Source organism: Electrona antarctica (genome assembly GCF_951216825.1).
Source record: "Electrona antarctica genome assembly, chromosome: 19".
NCBI lineage: Eukaryota > Metazoa > Chordata > Actinopteri > Myctophiformes > Myctophidae > Electrona > Electrona antarctica.
The window spans coordinates 27438560-27449272 of NC_136800.1; the positions used below are offsets into that span (position 1 = coordinate 27438560).

A 10713-nucleotide genomic window follows, 5' to 3' on the forward strand; every position below is an offset into this window, starting at 1 on the left:
TGTGCACTTTCCTGTTCATCATAATGATACAGCATATTTAACTGAAGAAAAAAAAAAGCAATATTGTTTTGTTTAAGCGCTGACTGTACTGTATGTGTTCTAAGACAGATTTGTGGGCAATATTTGAATATCTGACATATTTTATATCCTTGTTGTCCTTGTTCTGTTCTGTCTTTATATCTTTGCCTCGTCTTACCTTTCATGAAAACTCCAAATAGATGGAAGCTTACAAGTACGGGAAAAAAAAAATTCACCCACTTCACACCGGTAAACCTGTGATGTGACAATACAGCCAATTCTGACTCAAGAGATAGTGGAAGCTCTAACAACGTGACAGCACACGGAAGCTCAAAGGGACCGGAGACTGAGAGATAGGACTGAAAGGGTCAGACTAGACACCTGAGTCATTGTACCTTACATTCTGGCAACACGCAACCTAGGCCTGTTCCCACACAGTCAGTTAGTCGATTAATCTGTCAGTTTGGTTTTAGTTGACTAATACTTTCAGTTTTTTCATGCCGTTACCAATTTCTGGTCAACTCAATATACTGTACATACGGGCACCCCTGGCCCAAAAGGAACAAAAAAGCTGTGCCGGTACGCCCGGTAGACCACATGACTTGCCCTAATAGATACTAAACATATTTTTCGCATCTGCCACTTGAATTAAGGTGACTTGAATGATTGACATGAATCAGCTCAAACTAATTTCAATGAATCTGTATGGCAGATTATGTTTACTAACTAGTAGCCTTCATGTTAATACAACTATAAGCATAGCTTCATTGATCCGTGGGGGAAATTCAGTCGCCAAGAGGCAGGACAGCGGTTAACGTACAGATACAGGGTGAGAGAAGAGCTGTAAGATCAAGGGTGAGCAAGGGTGAGCAAGGGTGGCAGGCAGGCGTCACATCATAACTTAAACAAAAACATTCAATCAACAATGAGCAGTTCATACTTTGCCTGCCCTATACAGTAAACCTGCACAGTGGAGAAATAAGGACAACATAGCACAGGATCAATACGGTATCACGCTCTAGTACGCATGAGCAAATACAATCACTGTGTTGTTATGACCTCAACAAAATACACTGATATCAATGGAATGTCAACACAACGTGTAGTTATAACACATCTGACTCTCATCTGTTGTAGAAAGGCCCTAATAACCAGGGACAGGGTTTGCAAAATAGCCTTAGCTAGAAAGTAGAAACCAATATGTGGGACTCCTGAAAAAATCCCTGAAAAATAAATTAATTGGATAGATAGATAGATAGATAGATAGATAGATAGATAGATAGATAGATAGATAGATAGATAGATAGATACACACTCCTTCCTTGCATAACCCCCCCCCCCCCCACACACACACACACACACACACGCACGCGCGCGCACACACACACACACACACACACACACACACACGAGGCATAGGGGCTCCATTCCAGTCCTTACCTGTGCAGTCCTTCTTGCCTTTACATTCACCAGAGCTGTGCTGGTAGGAGGCGTGCAGGGTGGCCGGCAGCTCCAGCAGCAGCAGCAGCACACACACGGACCACATCGGCCAGGGAGAGCAGTAACCTGAGCACGGCCTGGCAGAGGGACGCATGGCGGTGGTGGTGGTGCAGGCAACACAACAACAAAACAAGAAAACAAACAAACTAGCGCGGCTGCTGCATGCACGCACTTCTTCACCGCGTTTATTAATGTGGGCGGGGATTAGATTGGCCGCTTGAATGAACGCGGTCGGGGGTTCACTACATCCACGCCCGGGGGCGCACACGCATGCACGCAGGCTCGCAAAGCACGCACTGGCGAATTGTCCGTGAACGTGAACGGGCAAGATTATAAAAAAATATTTGTAAAAAAGAAAATGTCAAGTACAATTCCGAATGGCGACTACTTTAGTCCTCCTGTGATGACGGTGGAGCGGCGGTGTGTGTGCCGCTGGTCGTGTGAGGAATCTTCATCTTCTATTCTTCATCCTCGCCGTCCGCGCGAGCGGGTCTTAATTGGGCTACTTAATTATCTCCTTGTCAGCACCGGGCTGACGTTATTGGTAATTAGCCCGGCGGCCCCCCCCCCAACCGAACCGACCCCCCGCAGAGAGCAATCAATCTGTTCAACTTGTGACTCCAACAACAACCTCCGCGCCGTGGCTCCGTCCGTGAACCGCTGGAACCAACCGACCCACTAGCCGGTAGGTAGAGTGTTTTATTCCCGCTTCGCCGAAGCAAATATCCTGGAGGGTTGAATAAACCCGGAGACTAGGAGGAGCCGGAGGAACCAGCCAAGGAATCCCGGGCACAGAGCAGCGGTAGAACGGAGCCGGACTGGAGGAACCAGGCAGTGACTCTCGGCAGCAGCGGTTCTCTCTCTCTCTCGCTCGCTCGCTCGCTGCAGTATCTGACGGGCGACAACAAAGAGATGTTGACTGGAGCCACAGGGATGGTCACGTGACTAAAAGGACGCACCACACACACACACACACACGCAAGAGTCCAAGACACACGCGCGCGAGCACAAAAATGTCTTGTGAAATCCTTGGCCTGAAACTAAGTTTTCCATAATTCACGTTTTTTATAGAGTTTCCTTTTCTGAGGTTCTGTGTGGAGACACTGGAGAGAGAGAGTATAGGCGCACCCACGGGCCACTGCACACACAACGAGGACGAGAGTGAGCTACACTTCCCACGGATTACAATCACCCAAGGAGAGTTTGAAAATCACCCAAATGTTTATATCCAAATTAATGCAAAAACATTTAAATACTGCTGTCAACTTTCAAAAGTGTAAAGCAAGCGTCTCCTATATGGATGTACAACTATCTGACAGAAAATGCAGAAAATAGTTTCACAAGATTGTATTACTCAAAGTGTTAATGTAATACAGCTCTGTTTACACGTTTATTTTATTGTTTTATCTTGATCGTTTGTTCCACTTTTGCTTTGGCAATGTAAACATATGTTTTCTCATGCCAATAAAGCTCCTTTGAATTGCATTTAATTGAATTGAGAGAGCGAGAGCTATTTTTTAAGTTTTATATAATATGAGGCTACATAACTTTGATTGTAAGCTATAGAAAGTAGAAACTTTAAAAAACAAGTTGCAAGAACAACAAGAGTGTGTGTGTGTGTGTGTGTGTGTGTGTGTGTGTGTGTGTGTGTGTGTGTGTGTGTGTGTGTGTGTGTGTGGTTGAATTGTAGCCTCCCGTAAGTGCACTCTCGAGAGCGGATTTGAAGGAGTCTAGCCGGGATTCACATTTCTTAACGACTGTTGGTAAGGAATTCCACATGGTAAATGGTGCATGGCGCTTTACATAGATTGTGTATTACATTCACCCATCCATACACAGATGGCAGCGGAAACCATGCAAGGCACCAACCAGCACATCAGAAATGTAGCGTTCAGTGTCTTGCTCAAGGACACTTCGACACTAACTCTGGGGGAGCCCAGGTTCGAACTAGCAAACTTGTGGTTACCATCCGGCCACCACCTGAGCCACCACCGCCCACTGAATTTAACCCTTGTTGGAGCTCTGGTGTTGTGATGGACTTTGTTGACATGCATTAAGGAAGTATTTTGACAGGTACATGGGTATCTTAGAGGTGTAGCGAATCATTTAGACCAGGCCCATTGCAAGTTGCTATACTCTTAGCCTGGCCCAGCCAGCGTGATTTCTGGTCTAGAGGGGTGGGCGCGCATGGAGCAAGCGCTGGAGAATATTGGTTCACTGATTGAGGTCCTGTGGTACCATGAGGTGCATTCATAGTCGAAGAAACCTTGAATGAGGGCTCCTGTTAGGGTCTTCAAAATATTTTTGCTGACCAGAGAGGAGGAATCTTGTTCTTTGACCTTTTTGATTAGGCCTACATTGGTAGCCATTTTATCACAGGAAAGATTTACCTCCAGGATGGAATCTAGGTAGGTAATTTTGTCTTTTCTTGTCATAGTGAATACAAAATGTAATTATTCTCCTATCACTGAGGACAAATCATATTAATACAAAGACTTAGACAATCCTTAATATTTATGAGTAAAGGACATTTCCACAAACATGGGAGGAATAATTAGCTTTTATGAAGGTAACTATGTGCCATCTTGGCCAGAGAAAGCAGTTTATTGCAACTTCAATCTGTCCAAATTCTGTTTGTGTTCACATTTGTGAATAAAACCCTACTCGTTTTGTAACTTACCATAATCATTTAATATCATAACAATCTTCTTTTTTTAAGGTTTAGCCTTGCATGGTAGATCAAATTGTGGCTGTTTTATGTATCCTTCATTTGGTCACATTATTAGACTTTCCTGTTTCTCCTCGAGCTTATTAGGTGGGGCGTAGTGGGTACGTTACGTAGCCTACTAGATACTGCATGTGTTTACGAATGTTATTGTCTTGTATTTGTTGTTACTGGCAGAGCTGTGTAACATTATTTTCCTCTTCTCCTGGCCAGTTCACACTTGTAAAAGAGACTTTAGTCTCAATGTGGCTTTTACTGGCGGGTTAAAATAATAATTTAAAAAAACAATGAAAATGTGTTTCTGTGCACAATCCCTAATAGAATGTGTCTTGAAACAAAAATACAAGGCCCTTGGACACGGCTGCATTTTGCAGTGTGTCCCGTGAGCAACGTTAAGCTGAGCAGTGGCCGCGGTGGCAGCGGTGGCCGAACGGATAGCGGCGCGGTCTTGATAGTGATACCGGAAGGTTCCTAGTTCGAATCAGCCGTCCGACACGTTAAAATTACCACCGCTGAAGTGCCCTTGAACAAGGCATTGAACCACTACGATGAAATGTGTTCTATGAGCAGGGCCTGGCTGGAAACAAGTTCTTGAGCTTAGCCCAGATACCCTGGGTAAATATAGATTTAATTTAATTTAATTTCATTTCATTTCAGCAGCCCTGCACTATACAATATTATCGTTGCTGTCGGGCAGAAACCTCTCATCTCCATATTCTAACTTTGTATTTTTTTCATAAATTAACACCCTACTTGCGTTTTGAGCTTGTACATCTGCTACTTTTGCTCATTTTGAATTTGAATCCAGAAAATGATATAATACGTTTCCACCCGACAGAGACAATGTTATACGTAAAACGTAACATCAAATAACTGATCATAGATCAGTTTGGTTTGTTCACCTCAAATGTCAGTTGATGTGTTCACAAGTCACTACTGTGACTTGTGAACACATCAACACATCAACCCTCCACAAAACACATCACATTAATCACTTACACTCTATTTTACACTACATTGTCCCAGTCCCAGACCAACTGTCCCCTGTACAGACCACCTTCACAACACATAATCACCACCTGTCCCCTGTACAGACCACCGCCAGAGGCCAGCCTCTTTGATGTGGGACCTGAAACAAGGGTGTGGCTGCATGACATTAAGCTGGACATCTGTCCCAGTCCACTTTACAGACAACACAATACACATAATGTACACATAATGTACACAAACATTTATTTAAATAAATTATGTTGGTTACTATGTATTACCTTACATTTTATAATTTCATCATATACAGTAATTGTTGAATTTCTGAATGTTATTTAACATTGAATATCAAACCCACAAAATTATGATTAATTCATAACGACAATTTGTCTGGTTACCAGGCAAAAAACAAAACCTAATTCCACAATTATTCATAAATACAAGAACAGAACAAAATATCAAAACAGAATGACATAAATATGCAATATCCTCTCAACAGACAAAATCTGATTTACTCCGTAATGGAAGAAGGTTTGTGAGCAATAATACAATGTAGAAATATTACAACCAAATCATGTTCACAATTTTACTTGAGTAAAAGTATTGGAATCAAAATTACAAGCAAAAAAACAGAAATGTACACATTTCAAAATGTCTACAAGCTTAATAAGTATACACAATAAAAACCTGCAACAGTAGTAGCCTACAGTAGCTACAGTTTTCAAATAACTGTACTGGAGTGAAAAATACATTATTTGCCTCTGAGATGTGGAGTAGAAGTAAAAGTATATAAAACATGGAAATACTCAAGTAGAGTAAAACAAACCTCCAAATTTGACTTAAGTACTGTACTTGAATACATATGTATTTAGTTACTTCTCTGGATTTACTTGATGATGTCATGACATCTCCATGGTGGCGTCGTCACAAACCCAAAATCCGGGGAGGATGGGCCGTGTGAATGGACTGGACTGACATGGGCGGTTCTTCCTGGTTGTGTGTGTGTGTGTGTGTGTGTGTGTGTGTGTGTGTGTGTGTGTGTGTGTGTGCGTGCACGTGTGTGTGCGTGTGCGTGTGGGTGCGTGCGTGCGTGCGTGCGTGCATGCGTACGTGTGTGTGTATCACACACACACACACCCCATTCGACTGGTATCACCCCATATAATCGGCGAAATCATCTGTTATCAGCCCGTTTGAATGGGGCCAAAATGTCCATACTGGCATCCTCACTGTTCAGTATGTCATTATCAGCGATTGTAGCATTGTCATTATCACTGATGTCCTGACGGAGGCGCGCCGTGTCTGGTGGCCATGAGCTACGTTAGGCACCGCCGAGCGAGGATACCAGTCGAATCGGCTGTTACAGGCTACAGTAGTGAGGTGAGAGAGAGATATAGTGTAGGAGAGACAGCCAGTAGAAAACCTGAGAGGGACTAGAGAGACAATTTCACTAAAAAAAATGTTTTATTTACATTTTCAGAAATTATTTCGATTTTCTTTTCTTGCCAAATTGTATTTTATATTATTTAAAAAAAAATGAAAATCTTTTGAAATAATAATTGTATTGTGAAAGAAATGGGTCCCAAAACTGGGTGTTTGGGAACCACTGCCATAACACACAAATAAATTCAGAGTAAGAATGTGTGCGTGCGTCCTTCAGACGCATGCTTCAAGACATCAACGAGCGCATTGTCGCTGCCAGTGTGAATGCAGCATCAGGGATTTCCTGAGACAGAGCTGTGACATACAGATCCTCCAAACTGGCCATGCAGTTCACAACCAGTGATCCACTTGGCTGCGTACCACCTCTCCCAGTGCTTTATGGTCTCTGACTGGGCAACTCCTGTACCAGCTGGTGAAGCTGATAAAATCACACTTGTGTGCCCTTATCATCATACATCATCATCATCATCAAATCATCACAAATGTCATTCCGGCCAATCACTTTTGGCGTCTTCACTTTTCTGCCCTCTGCACTTTTATCTTCAATATGTAATTTGCTCAGCCAATCAAATCATCACTACCAATGTTAGGCGCCCCTCAAAAAACACTCAAATTGTCCCTCGATAGGAGGATCTGATGATTTGAGGCGTCTGAGTCCATATAGGCACTGTGTGAGAAGAGACAAACAGGATAGCTGTGAGAGAGACAGAAGGAGAGAGGGGGGGGGGGACTCAGGAGAAAAATGAGACACATGAAAGGGGACAGATGGGAAGACGTTGGGACGTTGGCAGCGTTCAATCCAAGGCCATTTGGGGCTCCAGAGGCCTTAGTCCAAGCCACTGTAGCATCTACAGCACACACACAAGCTCCAGCACGGGTCACAACATGAGTCACATCACCCTGCTGTGACGAAGACCACCGCCTGCCTGGCCCTGCACCAACACACAGGCTGACATGCCACCATCTCATACAGCCTGGAACACCACCATCCTGTGTGTGTGAGTGTGTGTGTGTGTGTGTGTGTGTGTGTGTGTGTGTGTGTGTGTGTGTGTGTGTGTGTGTGTGTGTGTGTGTGTGTGTGTGTGTGTGCGTGCGTGCGTGCGCGTGCGTGTGTGCGTGCGTGCATTATAGAAAATAGATGTTGTGAGGACCGTTTTCCTGGTCCTCACAAGAACGAAGAATGGTTGTTTTATGGTTGAAAATAGATGTTTAGAGATAGGTTTACAACTAGAAAAAGGTTCAGGTTGGGGTCAGGATTAGGTTCAGACATTCAGAGGTCAGGTGTAGGGTTAATTGGAATTAGAGTTACACATGACTTATGCTTAGTTGTGTGGCAGTATCATGCATTGAGAAATAGCACATATCTCTCCCCTTCTCTCTCTTCATCTTTCCTGTCCGTCTTCACTGTAACTATCAATAAAGGCACAAAAGCCAAAAACATCTTTAAAAAAAGTTAATGTTCTCACAATTATAGTTTGTTTGTGTTTGTGTTTGTGTGTGCGTGTGCGTGCGTGTGCGTGTGCGTGCGTGCGTGCGTGCGTGCGTGTCGGTGTCCGCAGTGACTACAGTCGTCTCGGCAGTTTCACATGCTTGGTTCCAGGCTGGTGAGTGCGAGTGCTCTCCGGGGGGCTTTCACAGCCATGCTGCCCTGCTGAGATCTCTGGCCCGTTCTAAATCACCCACAACAACAGCATCTCCTCTGATTGGCCACCCAACAAGGTTAGATAGAGAGAGACCACAGTATATCAGGAGCAATATCTGTATCCTACTGTATGTAATGTCTAGCTATCCCCCTCCCCACCAGTGTTAATTCATTGTTGACTGCTGACTAAGACTAAAAGACTAAGGTTTTTGATATTTAGTCGGCTCAGGTGGTTGCACACTGGTGTGTTCCCCCCCCCCCCCCCCCCCCGCTGCGTTCTGTGGATCCGAAAGTAGTAGGTTATCACTAGCTGTCAGTCTGTCACCAACACCCACTAGACCCCATACAGCTGCGATCTCATACTACTACTACTACTACTACTACTACTACTACTACTACTACTAATAATAATAATAATAATAATAAAACTTTATTTACCGGTATTTATTTTTATCCCAGAGTATGGTGGGTTAATAAAGATATGAATCAATGAAAAGGAAAAATAAAAGGCTGCATGCTTCCCTGTACCTGAACGATTGAGAGACAATTAAACCATTATTGATTCCTCTTGATTCTTCATTTGGTGTTAAATCCCATTCCTATAGACCCAGAACCAGGGCAGGAATTTCATGGAGGCCATGAAGGTCAAATTGGCCCCTCAGTTTGGGCTTATGCCCTTCCATACATTCTAAGCCCTGAGGCCACAATGGCATTGGTAGCCCACACTGTCACTACCACATGTTGTAATGTAATGACGTATGCATGACGTATCCTGTAACAGTAATTCTCAAACCTTTCCGTGCCAAATGTAGGCTATTTGGTTGCGGATCACCATCTCCAAAATAATTATGTTGTGCCAGCAGGGACCCCCAGAAGCAAAGATTTGTGTTAAAATATTCACTTTAGAAAATGTATATGTTCAAAGATTTGCACAATGTTCACAACCTTTCAAAAAGTCTACAAGCGCATAGTGTGGCACAAAGTGACGCACTATGAGCTATATAATATGTGTTATTTGTGAATAGCCATAGTATAAGACATGGTTAAAGTGGTTAAAATGATTGTGACGTGATATTAACAAATTTAGCTGGACCGCACTTTGAGAACCTACTGGCGGCCAAAGTTGACGCATTGCTCGAATCAATGATTGGGCCATTGAGGTATCTATGTATATGTCTATATGGGTACAAAGCATTAGTCTGTGGGGACCACTGTCCTACAAAGACAAACCCCACCGGAGGTGCTGTGTGCATTCAAGGTCAGTCCTGACAGCAATTTCATACCATAAAATAAACGATACCCGTAAATGATATACCGGTAGTGCAATAAACGTATAGTATAGTATCCAGGTCTGTATCAACAGCTCTCTGTGTGTGTTGATAGATTGGAGGACAGGGAGATATTGGAGGCATTTGTTTTCTCAGTTCCACTAATAATAATGTGGCACACATATGCCATAAATAATATTGTCTCTGTCAGGTGGAAACCTTATATGTCCAAAACTGTTACTTTTCAGAACTCAAATTCAAAAATAGCAAAAATAGCAGATCTACAAGCTCAAAACCCGTCCTTCCACTTAATTTGGAGATAAGGGTTTTCTGCTTGATAACAACAATATAATATAAATTATAATATATTATGTCAGGTGGAAACCTTGTATGTCCAGAACACTTTCTTGTCAGGAAATGGGGGAAAAAAGATAACCTATGTGCCAATGGATCCAATGATATCATAGAACAATAAAGCCATTGTTCTTGCACCAATAAAAAGAAAAGTGAGGAAAAGCAAAGCAAAGCAAAGCAAAGCAAAGAAAAAGTTTGAAATGTTGTTTGAAATGTGACCAAACCTGCTTACCGATGATGCCACTGGTAGGCAGGTTTCTGACACAGCTAGTCGACAGAAATGGCGCCATCTTTGAGCACTAGTGATGACCAATTACTGTAGGTTGAAAAGTGCTCCGGTTAATTGGGTAATGTGAATGCAAAATATGCACACAGAATGGAATACAACCACCCTGGACTACTAACCATTGTGTTTCTTGTGTGTATCTGTACCGAGTGAATCTCTGACATAGACCTACTGCACATAATATAAACAAATATACCTTTGAACACATTTGAAATCTGAGGCTTTTTGTATACTATTTTTAAATAGTTTTGGGGAAAATGTTGAGTTGTCCCTAAAGTGACTGCAAAATCTTGAGAGATTGCTGCTTTTTATTTCAAGAAGCTTTAAACCCATGCCACAGTATAACTATCACTCCCTCTGCTCTTGTCCAAAAATGAGTCAGTGTTCTGCATGCTGCTGGATTTATTGAAACCAACTCAAACCAATGTTGAACTGGTAAACAACATAAAAATACACAGATGCTTAGAATAACACATAAACATAACAGCAC

General features: G+C 42.8%; 1 protein-coding gene across 2 annotated transcripts in view; it reads right to left on the reverse strand.

Moving 5' to 3' along the window:
* tmeff1a (transmembrane protein with EGF-like and two follistatin-like domains 1a) overlaps positions 1-2281 on the reverse strand; it is a 95531-nt gene extending 93250 nt beyond the window's left edge. For both annotated transcript variants that reach the window (XM_079488721.1, XM_079488720.1), the window contains exon 1: positions 1459-2281. In XM_079488721.1, the coding sequence (XP_079344847.1) occupies positions 1459-1612 (154 nt within the window). In that variant the 5' untranslated portion in view covers positions 1613-2281. The remainder of the gene's footprint in view (positions 1-1458) is intronic.
* Positions 2282-10713: the final 8432 nt, after the last annotated feature.